The sequence below is a fragment of the Larimichthys crocea genome, chromosome III (assembly GCF_000972845.2).
Source record: "Larimichthys crocea isolate SSNF chromosome III, L_crocea_2.0, whole genome shotgun sequence".
Lineage (NCBI taxonomy): Eukaryota > Metazoa > Chordata > Actinopteri > Sciaenidae > Larimichthys > Larimichthys crocea.
The window spans coordinates 7166018-7190519 of NC_040013.1; the positions used below are offsets into that span (position 1 = coordinate 7166018).

The 24502-nt window shown below is 42.8% G+C and overlaps 2 protein-coding genes and 1 non-coding gene across 4 annotated transcripts in view; all 3 read left to right on the forward strand.

The window, feature by feature from the left end:
• The first annotated feature begins 648 nt into the window (after window positions 1-648).
• On the forward strand, window positions 649-7615 carry haus6 (HAUS augmin-like complex, subunit 6). The gene is made up of 16 exons (XM_027273549.1): window positions 649-1067; window positions 1165-1260; window positions 1364-1442; window positions 1990-2122; window positions 2269-2413; window positions 3207-3269; window positions 3353-3410; window positions 3619-3792; window positions 4123-4319; window positions 4482-4611; window positions 4823-4925; window positions 5018-5081; window positions 5758-5905; window positions 6009-6107; window positions 6223-6355; window positions 6507-7615. Exons 1-16 carry the CDS (start codon window positions 931-933, stop codon window positions 7229-7231), a joined length of 2484 nt encoding a protein of 827 aa, XP_027129350.1. The 5' UTR covers window positions 649-930; the 3' UTR covers window positions 7232-7615.
• LOC113745728 (small Cajal body-specific RNA 8) lies at window positions 5126-5256 on the forward strand. The gene has a single exon (XR_003462357.1).
• A 1186-nt stretch (window positions 7616-8801) lies between the features above and the next one.
• Window positions 8802-24502, forward strand: part of dennd4c (DENN/MADD domain containing 4C) — a 29839-nt gene continuing 14138 nt past the window's right edge. For both annotated transcript variants that reach the window (XM_027273543.1, XM_027273546.1), the window contains exons 1-3: window positions 8802-9102; window positions 20423-20733; window positions 24213-24465. In XM_027273543.1, coding sequence (XP_027129344.1) covers window positions 20435-20733; window positions 24213-24465 — 552 coding nt within the window. In that variant the 5' untranslated portion in view covers window positions 8802-9102; window positions 20423-20434. The remainder of the gene's footprint in view (window positions 9103-20422; window positions 20734-24212; window positions 24466-24502) is intronic.

Sequence of the window (24502 nt, forward strand, 5' to 3'; positions counted from 1 at the left end):
TCGGTATATTTGAATACAATAAAACAGAGAGAAAAAAATAAAACACAGAATGGGACAAGGACACTTAAAAAACACAAGATAAATAGGTAGATAAAGTGCAGTGGCAAGATGATGGTAATGTTATTGTTAATATGTATACAACAACAACAATAATAATAATATATCTATAGAGATACACATAGAAATGTGTCGTATATTTAGCCTGTGCAAGGCGTGTACACGTACATAACTGCAATACATAATGTGTACATATGTATAAATATGTGTACACATATACAAATATATTATATTATATAATATAATATATGTATATATGTGTGTGTATAATATGTATATACACATATATAATATACATATACACATATGTATAAATATGTGTAAATGTATAATATGTATAATATATGTATGTATAAATATGTGTATATATACACAAGCTATGATATGATATATAATATATAGTATATGTATAATAAATACTTGATATACATACATATATACATATATACAAGATGTACATGCTATAAATAATACACTATGAATATAACTGTGCAGTTCTGACCAGATATAGTTTTTAATAATCAAAGCTTTAATAAAAGAAAATATAAATAAAGGCTTTATGGGCGCAGTCGCACACCGGAAGTACTCGTTAACAACCTCCGGGTCGTCGTTGGAAAAAATTGGCGGTTTGCGTTGTTGCTGTTGTTTCCTCGCGGAGCTTTCTGAACTTTAGTTTGGCAAAGATGAACTCAAACGTCACGTAACCGGACCTTAACATCACCCTAGCACGCCGGCAGTGCTCGGTAATCTGAAAACAGCTCGTTAGATGAAAGTTGACCAACTTTAAAAGCTGTCAACTCTGTCGCTAGCAGCTGAAGCTAGCTGTCCCTCCACACCCCGGAGCCTGACTTTGTTTGTTCACTTCTCGGTGTGATGGCGAACACGGCGCAGAAGAAGAATGGGAAGTATCTGTGGTTTGCTCTTCTCGGGCTTGGATTTCAACCGGATACGGCGACGACGTCGATCGCCGGCAAAGCCAACATTAACGTGAAACACATCAACCTGGGGCCGTGAGTTTACTTTCACAGTGTCTGACAGAGACTTTAACCTCAGTAACCTCGACGTGTTTTTATTTAACAGTGCTGCGTGTTGTTTTCTGGTCCACAGGAATATGTTTGACAAACCAAACAAGGACGCCTCCTACATAGTAACCACTTTCCTGTTGGAAAAGCTGAACCCTGCACGATTTAACGAGGCGTACAGGTAAAGTTAGACATCATCAGCTATTCCTGTTCATATATATGAAAGCACTCAGGGTTTCATACCAAAAAACATGTATAAACATGTAATGTTTGTTTTGGGTTAGGTACTGCTGGCCTGTTTTGAACCACAAGGCTGATGCAGAGTTTCGCAAAGTTACCTGCACTTGGTTAAAAGAAATAATGGTAAGAAATGTATATATATTTTTCTATATGAGTATTTTACAACAATGTTCATCATCTACATCAAATCAATTTTATTTGTATAGCCCAAAGTCACAAAGTACATTTGCCTCTGAGGGCTTTACAATCTGTACAGGGAGTGACACCCTCTGTCCTTAGACCCTCGGTTCGAGTGAGGAAAAACTTGCCCACAAAAAACCTTTTTAACAGGGAGAAAATGTGGAAGAAACCTCAGGAAGAGCCACAGAGGAGGGATCCCTCTCCCAGGACGGACAGACGTGCAATGGATGTCACGTGTACAGGACAGATCAACACAAACGTGTGTCCAGATAGTGTATTTTACAGATTATAGTCCTCACAAATGGGAAAATGTGTCAGTGTATTTTACAGATTATAGTCCTCACAAATGGGAAAATGTGTCAATCTTTTATTCCTTTGCGTGAGCTTTTTACTGTTAAACTACAAAGATGATATATTTTAATCCACAGACGTAGCTTGTGTCCATTCGTCTTCTACATGCCAGTCATCTGTTTTTATACTGTGTGTTTAGGATGAAACTGCAAACGCAGGATCCAAAGTGGTAGCGTCCTTATTCCTCTCGCCCGGAGGACCCAAGTTTATCAGCTTGATGCTACATTTGGCCAATCACGTCATGCTGCAGGAAATGAAGACATTCAGCACAGGTAGATCTTTATTTTCCAAATACCAGCAGCTCGTGTTTCCAATCTGACTTTACTCCAATCGTATCGAGTGATAGGAATTGTTATATTTACCATGGAGTTGGCCTGCAAAACACTTATCAAATAATCTTGAACACTGTCCCTGTCAGATGACAGCTGGGTCCCCGAGGCGGCAATGATGCCCGCGTCCTCCCTGGACATGGCGGTGAAGAGACTTCACCTGGTCAGTACCAGGTTTTTGAAAACTGCGGTGGATCAGGACCGTTTTCTCCACGAGTACCAAAAAAAAGCCCAGTAAGTCTTTGATTATCCATCTCAGCAGCTGGACAGAGCTAGATGTCGTTTCATATTTACATCAAAAATAAAATCAGAGGTAGCAACAGTGTTACCTTGTTTTGCAATGCTGATATATCTATTTATTAAAATAGTTTGTTCACCCTAAGACATAAAAGCTCCAATAAATAGCAGTAGTCCATTTAAGATGACACTTAAATTGATCCAAGAGGAGAGATGTTTGGTCTTTGCTTTTTCGTACTCACTTGAGGCTACTTAACGTGTTGAGAATGTCTGTGTTTAATAATGCTTAATTAATTTCTATTTAATATCTTGTTTAGTATGTGGTCATCGTTTCTATTGCTTCTGCATCGATTCAGATGACCCAGTTTCTTTCTGCAGTTTCCATTTAAATTTTATGTCACTGCTCTTGTGCGTGTTTCATTGGTCCTTTTTGTATTAAACCCCGCCCCTATGTGGTGCGAACTGATTGGTTAATGGGTTAATTAGGCCAGTTGGTAGCTGCAGGTGTTGCCAATCAGTGTGCCTTTTTTCAGCTGTGTTGACTTGCAGGAGCACAGGTGAAACAAATTGTGTTAACGAGGTCTCGGGTCCATGACTTGTCCTTGTAAGCCACCTTACCTTAGAGCTGTTCTGTGCTTTTCCTCTTATGACACGCCAAAATGTCTGAGGTTTGTTTATTAAGTATGAACCTTCTGTGGATGAGTTTATTTAAGCTGTTTTGTACATGGAAAATGTTTAATCTAGCTTAACCTTTTTTTGAAGACGTTGTCTCATTTGTCCTCATTTGAAGGCTCCTGGTGAGGTCTATGAAGGACCTCAGAGCAGAGGGCACCAAGTATGATGAGCTGCTCAAGTATGTATGATTTTTATTTCCTCAGTACTTCTAACGTCAACGTTCTTAGACCCATTTTAACAAACAGGGCCGTTTACTTTCAGGCGTCACAGCAGTGATTCTACCCAGGAGGGAGCATCTCCAGCTGAGAAGACCAAGAGGGTATGTATTAATATCTTTGTAAACATCATGGTTCCCCATTATATCATCGAGACATCAGTGTTGAAAGCAAGCTTATTGCCTTTTCTAAATTTATACTGTTGCTAATTTACCAGCTGTTTGGTTGGGACATGTGAAATTCTGTATTGAGGTGTCTTTATTCTCCATTGAGCTCACACACATACATACATACATGCATGTTTGTCTCAAGGTGCGCTCTTTGTGGTCGGACATTGATGGAATGCTGTGGGCTATCAAAGAGGAGCAGCATGCAGTGGAAAGTGTCTTGAAAGGGGATGTAGATCAGTACATCCTGGACGGGACAGATCGAGTCCTCAGGATTCCCCGGACTCTGCTGGAGAGAGTTGAACAGCTTCCACATCAGGTGAGGGGTGAAGACGAGTCTGTTCATTAATCTGGGGGCCTGTTAATTCCTGTAAACAGCACATGCGGTTCTTGTTTTGATGAGTCAGTAGTTTCAGTTGCTATTTCACTGTTCACCTCAGACTGTTTGGAAGTGCTGTTTTTTTTCACACTATTAAATCTAAGTTTGTAATGAAAGCACATCACTACTTGGCCTAAATTTACATGGAAATGTGGACATAATCCAGCATTTGTGTGCTTGTAAAGAAAGAAGGGAGATTAAACAGTACTGCAGACGTGGACTCAAATCTCTGTGGCTATAACTATTTTCTTACTCGTGCATGTTTTCCAGTTGAGCTCAGGGAATGTGTATGAGGCCGGCCAGCTCAACCTCCTGTGTGTGTTGGAGCTGATGAACCACACGCTGCAGCTCCTGAAAGAGGAGCGTTCTCGGGTCGCTCATGCACCCAAACCTCAGCTTAGTCCGAAGCACCTGCAGGAGAAATGTCAGCAGATGGCCCGTGTGCTGCAGAACCTCCACCTCATCAGGTACACACTAAGGATTTCCATTTTAGGATTTTCTCCAATGTGCAGCTTGTTTCAAGTTTGCTGAGGTGTATCTGTAAACCAACTACTTGCAGTTTTGTTAACTGCTAACTGAAAGTTGGATAACTTGATTTTGAGTACCAGTGTTGTAACTTGTTCCACCAGACAGAAGATTTCCAAGGAAGGCATTCCTGAGGTTAGAAGTACCATCAGAGAGTTGGAGGCTGAGTGGGACAGGAAGTGGATGGAAATCCTGAAAGACACGCCCCTCGTCTCTTTTCTGAATGAAGATCCTGTGAGTCATCGGTTTTATTTAACTTGTTCAACCCTTCCTGCTATGGTCACAGTGAAACTCCTGTCCTCTCTTCTTAAAGGGAACATTAGCTAGAGTTTCTCTTACTATGCGTTCAGGTTGCGATCATGAGCCCAATCATTGTACCATAATGTTTTGCATCTTAATTTCATAATAGTCGCATATCTTAATCTAATTTGTTTTGTTTTTTAAGGCTCTTTGCTTCCTCTCGCCAATGGCTCCTCTGTCCTTTGAACCAGCAGCTGAGGCTGGTTACAGAAGTAGTGTGTTCTCCCAGTACCCTGCAACACTTCTTGGTGAGCAAAATATATCCCATCAGACCATGTTTTCATTTGGCTCAGTCACAATATTGCATCGTTTTTATCAATCATACATCTTACACTTTCAGAGGAGAAGCCTGCAGAGCATAAAACCCAGGAAGACGTCCAGCCTAGTTCTTCTGACCTGAAGAGGTAATCTCTTTAAACAGCATAATGTGTTTTGTATTTGTTTCTGATGGGAGGCAGATACCTGGGCAGTCCTGAGCAATGCTCTGTCCGTCACAAGTCCTCCCGACAGCATCCATGCTCTCTGATGACCGCGGCGAACTGAGAGAAATCGCCACGGACAGATACGGAGCAGACACTATATTTCTGCATGACTGTGGTAACACTATAAAAGCATTAAATTTGAATAGTTTTTAGAGCAGAGGAAGAAGGATGAGTGCCAACTTCAGATTGAAATGTTGAGACCTCATGTATAGTGTCGTGGTAAAACACCAAATGTGTACATGTACTATAAACTTCAACACATAAGAAATACGGCAGCTTGTCAAAGGTTTGTGGCTTGTTTGACTTATTGGTTTACTTGTATACAACATGAGCTACTGAAATGAGATCCTGACTTTGAACTGACCTCTCCTCCAATCGTCCAACAATCAAACTGAAGACAGGTGCTGGGCAACGTGCCGACTTGGCTCGGTGCTAATCCCTGAGCCAAGACCACATAGCGGGCTGTTAATAGCTACATTTAAGATGCTCTATGTTGCTTTCACTGTACCTGAGCTGCACTGCATTGTGGGGACAATACACGGTAGCATTCCAAAATACATTTTTGCATAACAAATCAGGTTCTTTGTCTTTGGAACAGCTCTTGTCCTGCCACAGCAGAGAGGACTGAAAGTCCTGTTGTCTCCACTGAAGTGCCCTCGCAAGCGAACACTTCTCTCGACTGGCTTTTCGACACTCCTCCATCTCCTTATCAGAGGGGTCGAGCTCCATCGGTACCGCCACTTCAGGCTAGTATTGTACACCTGTTTATTGGATTTACTCCACATTTTGTGTGTGCACCAGATCATCTGATAAGCCACATTAAACAAGTTGGCCATTTTTAAATTTTAGGCCAGTGTGAGGAAGATGACCCGTGTTTATCCGAAGGCATCTCCCATGAGGACCAAGACTCAAATATTGGACATGGAGTGTGATAACCTCGCTGATCAGGTATATTGATGACTTGATGTCAATTGTTGAGTTTAGTTTTTTTGTCTGAAAAGTGACTACGACGGCCATAAAGGGACAGGACTTTAGAGACCAAGTCCTGACTTCAGTGTGTTAGTTTGCAGATGCTGTAACTACAGCCACTCCAGAAGGTCGGGGCAAAGGTCTGGACCTGGAGGGCATTCTCAGCACTCTGCACGGAGATCCCTTCTCTACTAGGAAGCAGCTGCCACGTACACCAGAGAGCTTGAGTAAGTCTATTATGTTTCTCCTTAGCCTTCAACTTTAATGCATCAAGAGGTGAGCTTATCTAGTGACATGGTGGCCCCCTAAGGGCGTAGGTTCTCTAGTGATTAGGAATGCTGGTATGGTAACAAGTTTGTTTCTCTCTTTCCTGTTTAGTTATGGATGTGAAGAGCTCCTGGCGTAAAGCCCTGGAGGAAGACAAAGCAGAGAAAATGGGGCGGTCAGTGGTTAACAACAGTGTGATCGGCCACCTCACTCCTGTCGCTGAGGCTCACGATGTGTTGCTGAGCCCCGATGCTGCTTCCCCAAATGTCACCTGCGGTATCACTTCCACTGTCATGGGCCACAGCAGCCCCCCCGTCAGCGAGCAGGGGCTCTTACTGAAGTCCACCTTACTGTGGGACACCTTCAACACTGAGGCCCACGACAGCCCGAGTGGCACAGGCAGCAGTGCGGTCCAGTTCAGCCTCGACCACGAAACTCTCCCGGAGATGCCAAGCTGCGACAGTCTGCTGAGCCTCGACGACGAAGCAGTGGATATGAAGAGCGAGGATGAGGATGACGAGCTCCTCATCCCCTCCCTGAAGACGGAGGCGACACAGTCGCCGCCAGCCACACGTCGTCATCTGGAGTGGATCCAGCAGGGGCTGGGCGATGGCTCCTTCATGGGAAGCAGGAAGAGGACACCAGAGTGTCTTCTGTCGGATCACGCTGACTTGGACAGAGACTGGCTGATGGAGCCTGTGAAGTCAGTGGACGCCACAGATAAGGTCTTCTCACTGGACCTGGACGCACTCAAGACACCTTCACCTACAAAGAAGCAGGAGTACAGCCTCCCAAAACTGATCACATTTTCACCCATAGATGACATGAAGTGTTAACTACATTCATACAAAACCACTTTTCAGCCTCCACTGCCTTGAACTATTTCCCTTGACTTTAATAGACATGTTTATTAACATTTGTACATAGCTGTGAAATAACCTGTCACGATCTAAATGTTTTCTGTGCATTTTGTTTTAATTTAAAATAAGACATGAGCTGCTTTAATAAAATAAAGTGTGGTTAACTTTTACTTGTTTGTACATAATTAGGATTGTTAATTTCATAATGTCTTAAACATAAAACCCCTAAACATTTCATTTCCAGGATCTGTCTGTAAAATGTCTGGTAGCATAAAACTGTTTTGAACTTAAGGAATTGAGTCTGCTGTATTTTAAATTGCACTATTGCCATGGTTTCTAACCACGTCAACAGGATGTTGAGTTATTTTTGTACACAAGACCACAAATACAAGACCTAATGGTCAGTCAGGTTGAGGAAAGTATGACTAGAATTACTTGCATGTTTGCTTAAACATTTGTAAATAAAAATTGAATGCACACTATTATTGTGAAATGTTTAGCTGCAAAAGGTGGGTGTCAATGTGTACAGTATATGGCTGATATTAAATATCAGATGCAAGCCACCTCCCATCAAAACAATGCACAGAATGTGCCTGAGGTTAATATTGTAAGAGCCAGATATGAAGGCTTACTCACGCACCTGTTGCTTTGCTTCTTATACCGGTGTAATTTCTTCCAGTTTAAGGTGGGGGGCGTCAGAAACTGAGTAAAACCAGCAGAAGAAAAACAAGCGAGTCAAGGAAGCAGAAATCTCTCAAAGAAGGCGGGAAACCAAACCTTTTCTCCTTCACAATAAAATGCAGCATTTGTAAGTGTGGAGAAATACATTAAACAGCTTTCCTTTTATGACACGACCAAAATAAACCCAAGAAAAATACAGTATATTAGGAAACAACGATGAAGAAATATTTGATATTAAATTTATGCCATATCTGATATGTAACTGCTGCACTAAGCTTGTTGCTTTGATTACCAGATTAGAAACTCATATTTCAGCAATCCAAAAAAAAGGTGTAAGGGGGGAAAAAAGTTTACTAATACTTTAGTAATACTGTGCATACTGTAATACTGTTGCACTAATGAATAAAACAAAAATTAGAACACGTGATTTCTGCAAGAATGCAAGAGTCTAGTAGTACAACTGTGCAGTAATGTATTTATTATTAGTATACATATATTTATTGTGTATAAAAGTTAATACATCATATATGAAAATGCAGCAGTCTTATGTACATTTCATACACATAAGAACAATGTCGTAATTGTGAATGAGTATGATACTACTACTAGCACCAGTGATATTAACAATTAGAATTATTATTTACATACATTTATTTATGTAGATTTGCATAAACTATTATTATTATGAAAATTGTGTTGTGTTTTATTGACAGTTTTAAAGAATTTTAATGTTCGCCATTGATTAGTTTTACTTTGAAAGGACGCGCCGGAGGTCGCCGCTGTCAGGCTCGCCAGCTTGCCGGCTCGGCCGCCTCTCAGTCGGCTGCAGCGGGGCTCGTTAGCCTCTCCTCTTCTCTGGGCGGTTCCAGCCTGAAAAAAAAAAAAGAGACGTTTAGAAGAAAGCTCCCCAACAAAACTATCAGCGCAGACACAAACATGGCGCCTGCCTCCGCCGACAACTTCAGGTGAAAGTGTGGCGAAGACGAAGTGAGCAGCAAAGTTTCTGAAGGAGTATTTTCGAAGTTGTTGTTGTTGCTTTTTTCTCTTGGTTTATTTAACCTGTTACGGTTTGCACACGGAGAAGTGCGGAATATATCCAGCGGGTAAAAAAAAACAGCAAGTTGCCTACATGTCAACATTGTCTCTCGCTGCAGTGTAAACAGCTGGTAAGTACTAATAATTCTGAGTAATGAACATAGAATAAGCCGAGTTTGCTTTGAGGGTTTAGAAACAGCACTTTGAACTGTTTTTAATGTGACTTCAGCTGTGTGTGTGTGTGTGTGTGTGTGTGTGTGTGTGTGTAAAGTAAGGTCACCTCGCTGGAAACACATTTTCCTGGTGTGCTGCACTTTCCACCGTGTGATATCCAACCGCGGAAAGAAAGAGAGCCACGTATCACTGCACGGGCTGATCACAGGAGGACTATCTTTTGTTAAAACCCCCGCGGTGATGTGTGTTTCCTGCATGAAAGTTGACCTAGTTCTGGGTCGGATGCAACAGTTTGGAATATAACACCCTTCCTCCTCCTTCTCCTCCTCCTCCTCTGTCCTCCCCGGCCCTCCTTGACGCCAGATAATCAGACTCCTGCCTAACCTTGCAGGTGTCTGCCCTCCTTCACACCCACAAACTGTATTTCCTGAACTGTGACTTCATTGTTGTGGCTTACTTTCTTTATCCTCCTCTGTGAATACGCCATGTCTGCACTTGTGTGACCCCTAAACCTCAGGAGGTAGAGTTGTGTAAGATGCCTCTTGTTGGATTTGTGTCTATGTCTATGCCATTGAATGCAATGCCAAGGTGCTCACATATCTATGCCTCAGCAGTAGCCAGCAAGCGAGACTAACCCAGCAGAGTATAGTCCCCTGCTCCAGCTTCCCATCACCGTTCTTGTGATTCATGGCATGCATGTGATGTTCCTGTTATGACAGCCGTGGCACAAGTCCCAGCAGAGCTGAGGATGTCACTTCCTCTTATGTTTTTTTTAAAGAATTTATATATTCGTTTAGGTATTCTGCTACCTGAGATGGCTCGAGGAATGTTGCATTGTCACAGAAAAATCCAGGCTTTTTTTTTGTGGTAGAGAGGAAGTAGTTTTTGCAGAATTGCATCGGTGCTGACACGTGGAAACAAAAAGAGAAAAAAAAAATCTCTGTCTTGACCTCGGCTTGGAAAAAAGGGAGTGTAGTGAATGTCGCCTCCTACTTAACAGCTTCAGCCGGCAGGTAGAAAGTAGGTCATGGCTGCACTGTGGCTTTGTGTACATTGAACTTGCACTTTGTCACCGCTGCTGGTCGTCCAAAGGCTCTGTCAGGTGACCAAGGACAGGAAGTAGATTAACCAAGGGAGCAGCAACAGGCTGTGGAAGGAGAATTCTGCCTTTGACTGACATCTGGACACGTTTCAGTAGCTTGAATAAGCACTCACTTCACTTAGCGCTTATATTTTGATACTTCAGCAGGTTTTCAGGTCTTCATCCTTGAACAACTTCAGCAATGACACCGTTGAACCATTGACCTTGACCGTTAGAACCATTTCAGGTCTAAGGTCTTCACCTTCGGAACAACAACAACGACAGAAAACAGCTTGTTCAACTATTCCAAACTCTCAAATATTCCACTTGTTCATTCACTCCCAACTCCCTTCACACTCCAGCCAACATCTATCGGTTTACACACTTGAACTCCACACTTCCTCGCCAATTCACCCCCTACACTTGTGACATTTGAACTCTTTTCAGAGCTCGAAGTTCCACTGAAAACATTCAAGGACCAGCGTGTAGGATTTGTTGACAGCAGTGTAGTTTCTCATTGTAACCTGTCCGCTTCATACTCACAGTGTTTTTGTTTGTCCATTCTGGGCTTCTGTAGAACATGGCGGACTCAGTGGAAGAGGACCCACAGAGTCTGTAGATATGGATGCTTCATTTTTAAGGTGACAAAAACCCCAACAGTTCTTATTTTCAGGTGATTCTACACAAATCGCTGATCATCGGCAACACAGTAGCATCCCCAGAGCTGGTTGGCAGTCATTGTCTGGCTCAAGGACACGACAGCAACTGTCATCTTCTTTCTCCCCTGTTGCTGTCACTGTTTTTTTTGTTTTTTTTTTACACCGTGCTCCTTTTTGAATTAGCCTGAAATAACTTTAATACAATTTAATACCAAGGCTACTGGCAGTGCAAGCTCTTGAGCTCGCCGGGCCAATGCTTACCTGAAACACTTCAGTGCATCTTGCTAAGCTGCCCTGTTTGCACGTCTTAAGACATATTAACTCCACATAGTCAGTTCTAGCCAAAGAGCAGACACACAGATCTTGTAATCCAGCCAAAAACCCTCTCAGGTAACCAGTTCCCTTCCTCTGACCCTTGTACTTTGGTGTGACGTACCAGAAGTGTTTTGAGACGTCTTTTCTTCAGTAGGCCTGGGTCTGAGCTGGTATAGGGCTCAGCTAGTTAGTAAGGGCAATGAGTTTGCCCTCTCTCTCTCTCTCTCTCTCTCCCTTTTCCTTAGAGTGGAAAGAATGCTCTCTGTCTGCCGGGCTGTCACGCTCCAGGAGGGAGGCAGTCTTGTGACGTTTCGGCTGAGCCTAGCCTCGGCTGCTCCATGCTGCCTCTCATCGTCTAACCTACCCATGATGTTTTTAATCATAGGAAGACATATTTTTCAGCGAAATCTGATTGCATTTAAAGTCATTGACCCAGTCTAACCTTCCCGTCCTGCATGTGCAGGTAACAGTCGACGTCACTTTCTCCTGTAGGCACACCTGCCTCCTAAATCACGTGCCCAGGTCTGTGTGTAGAGTGTAACTACAGTGACCCGCGGCGAGCCTGGGAGGAGAGGTGGAAAGTTTCAACTTCAGTTATGAGGATTCGTAGCAGCACTCCCCTCCCTCGTTGCTCCTATGGTCGGTTGCTTTGGATTGACAAAGATTTACATAGATAAAATACTATAAAGGGAACAGACTGTTTGTTTGAGATATGCTTCAGTGCATGTCTGTTGTTATGGCGCTGAAATGCCAGTAAGTTCATTAATAAATAAGTTATGTATCAAGTGAGAAATGGTTGTCGTTGAGGTTAATTTCTTTTCATTTCCATCGAGAATTCAATATATCATGGATCGAGTCACACCTTGCAAACATCAGACGTGTTAACGCTCAGTTAGAGCTCAGAAGAATCAAGCAGAACAGCCGATGTCCAAAGAAGCAAAATGAAACGGCCTGTAGAGAAAACGACTAACATCATGTGTTGCGTGTGTGTTATCAGTGCGATTTGGCCGTCAGATACGTCTTCTGAGAAGTGTCGGCTGTCATCAGGCCCCTAAATGAAATAAGATTTCACATATTGCCTCTGTATGGGGAAAAAAACAAACAAAAAAACAGCTGCCAGTGTTAAACAAACACGAGTGAGGAACAGAGTTCACCGTCGGGTTTTTTTTCTTTGTTCAGGCCGTGCACAGCGACAGAGAAGTTGTTAGCATATGGATGTGATAATGCCATGCTGTTGCACAAGCTTATCTGGAGCCAAAAAGCAGATAAACGCTGAATGTTCCACCACCTCAGAAAGTCTCTAGAGCAAACACTGAACGGTTAAATAGATTTTTCTCGTGAGCGTTATGGCTGTTTTTTGCTCCACCAAATCAGGTCGTCGTCACGAAACACTGTTCACATTAATTAGCAATGAGTCAATGAGGTACAGACAGACCAAAGTTGAACTCAACTGCGCATGCACACGCGTCAGTTTGCACCATATGAATTCATTTAGACAGCAACTTTTAACAGCAGGCTTTAATTTGAGTTCATCTCCCCTCAAAAGCCATGCTCCAGCTCAAAAAAACCCCCAAAAAACAGCACAGAGTTGTTTTTTCTGTGGTCGCTGCCTTGTAAAATAAAGGTTTCGCCACCTCATTGGCACCTTCTACTCAGTCTGGCCTTCACCGCAGACAGCATGCTGTGATGACAGGTGGCTGGGAGGGCCACTTTGCTCTTCAAGATCCTCCAAAGCCCAGAAACTACAAAGTGGCACTTGAGGCAGGCACCGGTGGCTGCAGAGGCCAGCACGCCGTGGCACGGCGGCTGCCGCAACTGCTTTGACTAATTTTTGTGACACAAGGCTCAGCTGAGCTGATTTTAGCTGCACTCGAGCAGCCTTGTTGCATGAAGATGAATAAGGAGCACTTGCACAGAAACCCCCTACACACAACTTGTCACAATAGACGGGTCGGTGTGACCGATCAGCACGTCCTACTATTTATAACCAAGGGTCCACCCACACCGTAAGCGTAATCGCCTCATCTGTGCACACTCTGCTTCTTATTCTCATTTCGCACTGTCTGAGGTTCAGCAGACGACAGTCGTGCGTGTCATGCTCAGCTGCTGTTTCAGACAAGCTGTGAGTGGATCTACACGGCCGAGCTCCTGCTGAAATGACCCCCCGAGACAGACACAGCACTGTCTGTTGTCCGGCGTTACACACACACACACAAACACACAGACTTGTGCGTGAATGCGCGCACACACGCAAAAGCAGGCTCTTTCACCCCTGGGGAACAAGCCTCCAGGCTCTTTTGTGTAAAGGGGATGAGATCATTGTGGGGTAGACCATGTGGGGATGGAGTAAGGGGTTCCACTCTGTATACTTCAATAGAGAAATCTCTGTTTCTATGTCCATCTTTGTCTCTTTTTCTCAATCTTTGGGTCCCTCATAGCTTTGAATTTGGTACCTTGGATATGAAGAAGCTGGCTACGTTAATGCTATTAATGCCACAAGTGCTAAAAGTGAACAAACATTAGGTCTGGTACACGCGTATGTGAGGATTAGGACCTCCCCGGTTTGTATTTATGGCAGCTAGAGAGTTTTCCCCTGCCCTCAGGGGCTGTTGGGCTGCAACCTTTTGGCACATTTGCGAGCAAGTTAAGACCAGTACCATCACCAAGGAGCAAGACTTTCCAGTGCAGAGAAATCATAGGCCTGAGGAATGATTCACTCCGGGTTTTAAAACGAAGACTGATCTCCAGTTGAATTTTTTCCCCCCACCCCAAACGTAAAATACCCTTAATCCCACGGATTTGCCTCAGGTCACTGTTGGTCAGTGTTACTCCTGTTACTTTATTTCCTAATCTGAAATGTTAATATAATCCTTTGTGCTACTAGTTACCGACTTCAAAAAGAATAGGCTATTGTGCGGGACGCAGTACATCTCGCCGTATTGCATTACACCTTCCAAGAAAATTGTGTTATCCTAAAAAATCTGGATAGGTCATCCCTCCCCTGCCTCCTTCTGTAATTGATCAGTCACTTGAAAGAATCAGATAATATTACACACACAGGTGTTTCTATGTTTTGTTCCCACAGCTGCTAACAATGGCTGACAAGAGATCAAAATCCAAAATATTCACTAAATAAAGTTTTTCATTTATAAAATAACTCTCGCCAGCCACCCAAAGTTGACTGAAAGTCCTGCTGCCATCAGATGTATCACCTCGAGTCCCTGTAGATATGAAGGCCTATAGCCTGTAGTTGGAAATCATTATTATTATTATTATTAAGAGGAAGTCAAGTGGTTTGCATAGTTATTGTAATATTTGCCTAAAATATGTAATAAATGTTTCTGTTAGCGCCTGTAGTGCTCTCAGCATGCTAAGACATCCAGACCAGAGAAATATTCAGGTGGATCAGTCATTTGACATTTCTGGCAGTTCTGGGTAAACACGCTCTAAAAATTGTAGCACCAAATCTTTTACACAACTTAGGCGTGGGCCCCTGTCGATGAAATCCTCCACCAATATCATGAAAAATTGCTAAACAGAAAAGTCTGTCTTTATTAAATTTATGTTACTACATTGATGTAAAACTGTATTAAAAACGCAGATTTACCATCAAATAGACCCCAAGATTTCCCACATTGGCCCAATACAAGCAGAAATATGAAAAGAATAGGCTACTAATTCATTTACTGATTTCAAACTGTGAAATCTATCTATCTATCTATCTATCTATCTATCTATCTATCTATCGCTATAATGCAGTCAATTCCCACATTTAAGAAGCTGTATATAAGCTAAACTATATATACATATACACATATACACACACACACACACACACACACACACACTGTCAACCCTAGTTTGAGCTAATCCTAGTCTCTAGACTCTCTCCACATTAAGGCCTACTCTTTAAGAATTCATGGCTACAAAGAAGCAAGAAACCACTTTGAGAGTAGCGGGTCCTCTGAAGCTTCGTGGTATCTTTTTGTCGTGGCTCGTAGCGACCCTGCTCCCCGGTGCAGCACAGACAAAAGAGCACGACACTTGATCACAGGGGCTCAGGAGTAACAGAGGAACAGGTTTTCACACGGGAAGGGAGGGGCAGCGCACAACCTTTAGAGGCAGGGGCTCAAGTTACAACACAAGGCTTAATACAGTGGAAATTTAATGGACCAGTATGTCTTCCAGTTTGACTCAATCTTTTTTTTTTTTTTACCCATTTCATCCAAGAAGCTCGAGGCTTAAAAGTTGTCCACCGCTGCATGGGCAGAACCAGAAGAGCGGAAAATGAAAATGTTACGTTCACCTCTGTTTACAATAGCTTTAAAGCTTTTAGTCTAATCCTCCTGTCAACGCCGTTTTATGGGCGCCACCATGCTTTATGTGCTCGGCAGACATAGAAGCAGACAATAAAACGAGCCTCCTCTGCCATTCTACGTCTAAAACCGATCAGACAGCGGCTGACGGGCAGACTGCAGAGAACATGTCAGCTATATTAAATGTACCTTTGAAAAACTCGGAGATCAATTTCCTCAGCTAGAGTAACACTAGTCGCAGCTCAGGGTCGCGCAGCCTGGCATTGTTGGGGCTCGGTTGCCATGGCAGCGCCGATGTTTGTCTATCAAGGGCTGTCACAAAGAGATATTTGTATGGTTGTGGCGGTGTGTGTGTGTGTGATGGAAGCAGAGGGGACCGTCGCAAGTGGTTCCAGCTCTTAAGAGTTTGTGTGCACACCTAACAACAGTGCTGCTTTTGCTGTTGTTCCCTCTGTATTGTACAGGAATGATATAACATGACAGATAATCCAACCAAAGCTTTACGAACTGGTACAGAAAATAACATGTCAGCATTGTATTTCTTCTTAGTGTTCATGGGAAGTCCCTGAATATAAAAATGTTAAATTCCTAATAAGAGAAGTAGAATTGTTACAGTACACCCCACGTGTGTGGGTCTGCAGACGATCATCATACTGACAGAACTGAGTAAAATGAGCTCTACGGCTTTTTTTTTCTACACAAGCAGGTATCTGTGGTTGTGTCTAGTGGAAGATAACATGCGTGTGACCTTTAGCGGCACACGGGTAGCCTCGTTTCTCAGGTCAGTGCCAAATATGATTGAGCTACTCACATCAAAACAAGTCTTACTCCCGATCGATATAAGAGAAACGTCAGTATCAGATGTTGGGAAGTTGTGTTTAATGTTCTCTGTGAAGTACATGTTGATTCACCGGCATTGGTGATTCATAGGGGCAGCATTCAAGGCCCAATCAGGACTGGACAGATCTGCTGGTTGCAGGATAGTGTTTGTTTTTCTTTTTTTTTTTTTTCTGTTAACATTGCTTTGTTCCCCGCTGTGGCATTTTGTGTTGATCTGTGCTCATGCTGGGCAGCTGTGTGACTCGCTGCCTTGGATGTTTTCATCCCAGCGTTACCGTTTCAGAGTAAATGAATGGGAGAGGGTAATGTTCGTGACAACGGTTAAAATGTGCATGCTGCTCTGCAGAGCAGACTGTTGCAAGACAGATGTTACATTTAGAGAAAATACCATAAATAAACAGGATGAGGCTTAAAATGAGCTTATTAGAGTCATTTATTATTGAGGACTTGAGTTATTTTCCTATATATTACAGCTGTATAAATAATATTTATACTGTAATACTGTTACATCAAAGGCAGTAAACTTAAATAATGAATGATTAATTTAAAATTCTCTTTTAGCACAGCTCTGGAATAAGTATCTTTATTATGGCTCCTTGAAGTTTCTCTTTTACCCTATTCTAATCTTTGCCTTTGTGACGTGTTTGAACTTGCCTAATTCCTTGTAGCCTATTAAAGCAGCTGTAATTAATATTTCTGTGTTGACAATAGATCAAATGACTATGTGCTAATGAAAGGTGACATACCAGCAGAAAATTGTCACCTGACTCAACATTTCCCCCTTCCACCTTTTTATAGCCTCTTTCAGCTCATTGTTTTGGTTTTTTGGTTTTCACCGACTCAACAGTTTTAGTTCAGTTTCACCGCTGCAACTGTTTGCTAACAAGTTCACTGTATAAACTTAAAATATAATAATATGTCACTTTATATGCTACTAGTTCATTTCATTGAAGGTGGACGACCTGACAGCACCCCAAAAGTAAAGTCAAAACACGTGTTTCACCCCCTGGTGGTTGGCTGCAGTATAGGTCATAAAGACCGCCCCTCTATAGTTGGCTGATTTGACGTCAGATAAATGTTTTTCAAAGATGGTTTCTGTCTTTTTTGTAGTTCTTGTCGTGCTGATGTACATTCAAGAGTTCATTTTTCAGATAAAGTTGGTTTAAACGAGTTGCTCGATGCAAGAAATGTCATGATTGACAGCTGAGCGCTGCTCGTGATTGGATCGGACGAGTGTATGGGCAGGACCTTGATTGGCTGCAACAGCCCTGACCATAACCGCACAGACTCTGGCTCCAAATGATGTTGCAAGCACAATTTCTCATGTTTTTTTTTGTACAGTGGGAGGAAGTGGAGATGGGTTGTCCTTGTTAATATTTGTCAGCGGGTCAGCGAATGTGTGTGACTTTAACATTTTAATCCAGAGATGGAAATCCACTGAGAAAAAAACAAATGTGTATATTAATATATGATGCACTGCCTGACCTCATACCCACGTCATACACAACCTGACACGGGGACCTTACGGGACAGAGAAACAATGACTGCAGGTCTTTGGAGGAACACATATTAGACACTGGAACCAGTTAAACGTCATTGTTACACACAAGCTGGAGCTCTTTAGATGGTTTGTTGGCCCCTCTGTTTGTGGTAATGTATTAAATGTTGAGCAGTATCACCAGATACATGAGTGACATGAATAATTCATACTGATTTTCACATCATACTCTAATGAAATGGCATAATAAACATGCATGTTACGTTTACATACACACACAAAAGAAGGCCGGCCAGTCACTGGTTAAACCAGCAGGAAGCATTTACTGGCCAGCCTTTGGTGAGAGCATATTTAATTGTGTGGTTTGTTATAAAGCAAATATGGCCTGCAGACAGCATTTTGCTTTTGAATAGGGGTTTGACCGGCGAGATGTAACCATGGATACGCTGCAGTAAATCTCTTCAGAGCAATAAGTCTTAACACGGCTCCATGTCTCCGGATTGCTGTTATGCATCATAATAAAATAAGAGCTGGATCACTTTTGTTTTGTTGTGTCTCTCTTAAAGAGCACGCCAGATATTCATCGTGTTGAGCGGAAGAAAAGAAAAAAAAACACATCTGGAATCATTTGGGCTTTTATGAATTTTACAAATAAGGATGCGCATTTCAGTGACATTACTCATGAGTAAGTGAAACACAGTAAATTCAAAGGGCTGCTTTTCATATTAGTATTAAAATATGATCACACAGTGCTTATCCCGTTTGATATTTTCATACCTGTGTGATCTGCTGTATCCCTATCTGAGTTTTCCATCCAGCCACCACGTCAACCGCTGGAAGAATTAGGCGAGCGACCTACTATTCCACCTCATCTACACCGATGCACATCTATTGCTCTTTTTGTTTTTGCCCGTGGGAAGTTGAAGTCATTCACTCTCTGCTTGGATATGACACAAAACCATATTGTTTTTGCCGCTCGAGGCTGGTGTTGACACATTGACACTTGCCTCTCTTTCGTTTTTTTTTTTCCGTGTTTTCCCTACATTGTTTAAATGTAAGTAATGAAAGAATGGGCCACATTCTGGGCAGATGTCCAGCTGCAAGTCTTCAAAGCTACCTGGACTGTAAAAGCTTAGCAGTAAACTTGAAACAAATCCATTTTGGCATGTTCACGCGGGCATAAAGCCAAGATTGGAAGGAAAACACAGTGCAACGTTTATCATTCAATCAGATAAAGAGTTCACATACTGGTGAAACGAATAATTTCATACACATCATGCCTTAAGACTGTCATAGCTGGATGGAAGTAATAAAAAAAAAATAAAAAATGAGGCTCAAAGTCTGGAAAAGATTTTTGTTTTGTGTGGAAAGTGTGTCAGCTGTTTGCTGTCTTGCTGTGGCTGTAAAATTTTCCTCCCCGGGCAGGTCAGTCTGACTCCCTCCACAGCTCAAGCCAACGGATGTCCTGCACTGTAGACGTTAGCACTCCCGTGCACAGAAAGCCCTGTCTCCACCGCTTGAAACCTTCATTTGCAGTAACTATGTTGTCGGCGGCTTTCAAAAAAATGCGTGGACGGTAGCCTCACAGTGACGTGACATAATGCTTTCAGCATATTTTTATGCTGACTGGTGAAAATTCATGTCCAGGATAGAAATAAAAAAAACAACAATGGTCAGTATTAATCTGCATCATGAAGTTCAGGGCTGTCTCTGCTCGCTGTGGCTGTACAAAGAAGCTTCTTTTTTTTTTCTCCCTCCTGCCAAAGCTGACTCACCACTGGAAAAATTGAAAGTTTTTTTCTTCTGTGTTTGATGAGTCTTTTTTTGGGGGGGGGCATCATCCTAACATAGAGCATAAACAAAGACCCATGGTTCCACTTCTTATTCGTTATTTTACAATGAAGAGGTGTGACACTTGGCTGAGTTGCATTGTTCCCGTTAACTGAGTCACCGACTAAACTAGACTAGACTAGACTAGACTAAACTAGACTAATTGGGGTCATGACTCAAACATTTACTAGAAAAAAGAAACTCCAACCATTAAACTGGATTTCGCTTTGCTCATTTTCTTTGTGACTCGACTCAAATCTGCGACCATATTTGTATGTTTTTAGAGGGTTTTTTTTAGAGACTTTGGTGTCTGCTTGATTTACACTCTCGCTGGCATTTCTGAGCATTCCTCCGGGCCCCGGCTGCTCTCCCTTGGCTCTCTGTAGCGACATAATTGGAGCAGTACGGTGATATACAATGACAAGAGTGTTTGTGAATGTCAACAAATCCAGTCCCTTCATTAGCCCTTGTGTTTCCCCAGTTTGTTTGCCTCGTTGTGGCGCAGCAGTCTTAAAGGCTCCTTTTATGCCTTAGCCACACTATTACTTAGCATTCTGTGTATGCTCGCATGTGTAATCCATCCCACTGTCCCTAAGTGATATGTAAGAGCTTTGCTTTCACTAACATGCAGTCTTCTCCCTGGCTATAGGCTAAATACAGTATCTGTAGCAACTGTTAAGTAATATACGTGTTAGAGCAGAGAATCACACTGACTATTTTCTCTCATCTTACGCCCAGGTACGCCCAGCCATGATCGAGGACAAGGGTCACCGTGTGACCGACTACTTTGTGGTGGCCGGGCTGACAGACAAGTCCACGCCCCTGGAGCAGGACCTGTCAGAAACCAAATCCAGCGGGCCCAAAGCACCCATCACCGACTTGGCCGTCATTAACAAGTCGGCGGGAGAAACGGTGCCCGAGGGCTTCACTTGCATCGACAGCACCTACAGCGGCCAGCCAGCCAACCTTAATCATGGCAGCCTCAAGAGCCCCGAGCTGTTCCTGTGCTACAGGAGGAGTCGAGGGAAGTCACCCCTCATTGACATCGGGTGAGTCAGCAGTTTGTTTATGTCAGTGTTTGTAATCTGGTATTTCCATACGCCCTGCGACAGCAAAGGGACTCATTATACGTGGCTTTAGTTCCACTGTGCCGCATTGCATGAAACCAAACTCTACATAAAACAAGTAAAACAGAAACTTGAGTTATTTTTTGACCACACGTCGGTTGGAATCCAGACAGCAAAAGTTTGTAACTTGATCATGTTAGAATACAGTCAGTCAGTCAGTCAAAGACTGGATTTAGCTTTAATTCAGACACTTCTCTCTGAGTGACAATAGGCTCAGTGTGTTGTCTTGATGGAAACACATTGGAAGCTACAGCATTGAAAATATCACTAGCTTCTCCATGGAAGATATTTGGATAGGTCACAGGTGAATACTAAAACACAGCTACGCCAATTTCCAGGTTCCGGTATCGCATAATTTGGCTCTCCGTTACACTTTTAACGGGACACTCACCTTCAAACTTTTGCAAAACTTATTTTAGCGTGAGGTGTTTCTCTATATTTTGTGTCCCGCAGTGTCTGATTTAAGTTTTCAGATATGGAAGGAAGTAGGTGTGTTAACTACTCCATTTACTCGCCCCCGTTGCGTTATGGAGTTCTCCCTCTCCGCCACACCTCTTGGCTCCGATCCACTGATAGAATTTTCCAGCTTCCTCCTATTATCCTAAAAGAGGGAACTCCATCATGACTCACTTCATCCAGACCAGTAAGGTGAAAGCTAGCACAGGTCTGCACAGAGGAAAATGACTACCCACATTTCATCACCAGTTCACTCGTCTGTCCTGAATAAACAAGCTTTATCAACGGAGTAATGCGTAATTGAGAGCGATGATGCAACAGCCCGAGGCATTCTCCGCACACACACCTTACAGTCTTTGTCTAAAGCCTCTTTGTGTCCCCCACAAACAAACCAGAGTTTCCAGTTACAAGAGAGGACAGTGTGCTCACTCTCTCAAAGAAGGTCACCTCTTTTATTAAAGCTGCTGTTACTGTGTAAAGTTTGCAACCCATTGACCGCGTTCCACTCTCTCCGCGACAAGTTCGGTCCGCTTCATGTGCGTCCCTTCGACTCGCTGCAGCTGTAGAAGTATGCAAAACCTTCATGAAACCCTGCAGCCGCCGCCGGCACACTGAGCATAAACACAAGATCGTATGTCAAGTCGTGTTTCCTTCAAGAGATTGCGCAATCCTGCTTAGCATGTCGACAGATAATGGGGTGGAGAAAATGGAAGCAAACCTCTACTGAAGGATTCACAATCTTTGTCAAGATTCTTCATAATTTGCTTTTTCATGACAGAGTTTAATAACAACAAACATTCATAACTGTGTGTTCTATTTTTAATAAGTGATTTGACAGATTGATTGTGTGTTTTAATAAAAAAAGTACCACAGTTCACTTCCTGATGGTTTTGTTTTGGTTGACAACACAGAAGGTCAGTGAATATTTTTGTTGCAACATCGGTGTTTTCCCTTCACGAGTTCTGTTCCACCTGCTGCTCTTCATCCACCAAAAAGAATAAATGAAAAGCCGGAAAACTGTAAATCATTCATCATCCTTCCTTCTGCCACTTCTGCTGTCAGCATTCCCAGCCCGGGGCGCTCCACGGCGTCACGACTCACTGTGCCCATTAGGGCTGCGTTTTTTGTCGCCTAAATGAGAATTCGCTGGCAACTGTCCTCCCAGGCCTCTTTAGGTTTGTCCAGCACTCCTTTCAGAATAAATGGAGTGTTTCAGGACCATTATATCTGCGATGGCTGCCCCCGTAGCTTGCACAAGATTAAAAAAAATGTGTGTCAAAAAGAAAATGGGGGTCTGTCTTAGTTTAAAGAGGGCAGCAATCACAGCTTTTGGCCTCCCACATTGTATTGTCCAGATGGAAAGGGGAGGGCATGGAGCATGCTACTATAGAAGCCCTGCAGTCGTGCAAAAAAAAAAAGAAAATCCAACACAGTGGGGCACTGATTTTTTCTCTTACTTTTAACTGTGTGATACTCCACAGAAGGAGTGATAAGGAAGCAGGCTGGTCATGCACAAACTATTTTGGCAGTAATCCATATTTTTTACATTCAAACTGTTTGGCTTAGTGCAAAGTTTGGTATGAGAATCCTGATATCTTAAGTTTCCATTCATCGTCTGGGATTCGAATGAGTCAGCAGGTAAATATGTCTGAATCACATCACCCATTGAAGACGGGCTCCTCGCCGAGGCCTCAAAGGGAAACCAGAGATTTTGAGAAGAAAGTCAGTGGCGCTGACCGCACACTGATCCCCCACCTCCGTAAAACACGAGAACCAGAGATTATCCTCACGCTTGAGCCACAAGCTCACTTGTTCTCTCTCAGGGATGCACTTTTTCAATGTGTTCCCATTCATTTGTTTACATGGCAGCAAACAGCAAAAGGAACAATAGTTCAAATGGCTACTTACAAATTTTGACATATTTTGACATCTTAAGTAATCAACCCACTAAAAAATTGTCACCAGACTCCCCATTTTTGCTTCTTTCGGCTCGTTGTTTTGTTTTTTTACGCCCCACAACTTTACCGTTTTGGTTGAGTCTCGCAGCTCTCATCAGCATCGTATCGAGCAGCTATTTTCAGCCAAAAATCTCATGACAAACCGACTACACACTACCTGCCGAGCAACAAACCACATGTAGATATACTTAGAGAGTAGCTAGTGGAGCATTTAGCAGCTAAAGAGCCAGATATTTCTCGTAGGGGTCCAACATGTGAAAATTGTGTCTCTGTCGTGTTGTATTTGTCACTTTTCCAAGCATCCTATGATCTGCATACAGTCAGAGCAAACATACATAGCTCAAAATAAAAACCAGACACAGTAGTTGTAATTATATTTTCTTTTAAATATCGCTGTGATCTTTCCCCTGCGAAACTCACCCTGTTTAGTGATTCTGCTCTGCAGGATTCTCTGGAAGCCTTCCCTTCAGAGCGCTCATTACTAAGGAGCTTGTTTTGGATGCCTTTGGTATTTTGGAGAGAGATTTGAGACACGCTATTCTACCATTTGTCGTTCTGATTGATGTTTCCTAGATTCTCGTTTGCTGTCTTTGTTCTTAAACTAGCATTTGAACTTGGCTGTTTTTGCAGTGTAAACTGTCTGGTCATCAGAATGTGAGTTATTTGTCCTTTTGGCAGCAAAGCTTGTTTTAAGAAATGGAAGCGCTGCCTGACAGCAAAACCGATTCCAGGACAGCACTCTTCTTTGAGACACTAAATTGTCTTTCAGAGCTTTGTAATATGCATGAGTCATTACAGGGACAGTTTTTATGCACTGCTCTGCTATCTGACATCTTAATTTCTACACTCTGTGTACAGACTTAGTCTCATGTTACATCTTTATGTCTCTCTGTTGTTCCCCTTTTTGTACATCTTTATTGTTGATTGAAGCACAGATTGTGTCAAGTGCCAAGCTCATGTTTTTATTTCACCGTGTGTGTTCATCAGTGTGTTGTATGAGGGCAAGGAGCGTCTGATCCAGGGCTGCGAGGTCATCCAGGCCACACCGTACGGCCGCTGCGCCAACGTCAACAACAGCTCCGCCACCTCGCAGCGCATCTTCATCACCTTCCGCAGAGCGCCGCCCGTCCAGCCTCAGAACTCCCTGGCGGTGACGGACATTTGCGTCATCGTCACCAGCAAGGGCGAGACGCCGCCGCATACCTTTTGCAAGGTGGACAAGAACCTCAACTGTGGCATGGTAAGTCTGTTTTTTTTATTTTTTATTCCATATACAC

Bases quoted from the DNA above. Each gene is read 5' to 3' on its own strand.
- haus6 (XM_027273549.1), top strand. From the start codon at position 931: ATGGCGAACACGGCGCAGAAGAAGAATGGGAAGTATCTGTGGTTTGCT. The intron at 3,411-3,618 runs GTATGTATTAAT...GTTTGTCTCAAG, and splicing joins CAGCTGAGAAGACCAAGAGG to GTGCGCTCTTTGTGGTCGGA. The intron at 6,108-6,222 runs GTATATTGATGA...TCAGTGTGTTAG, and splicing joins GTGATAACCTCGCTGATCAG to TTTGCAGATGCTGTAACTAC.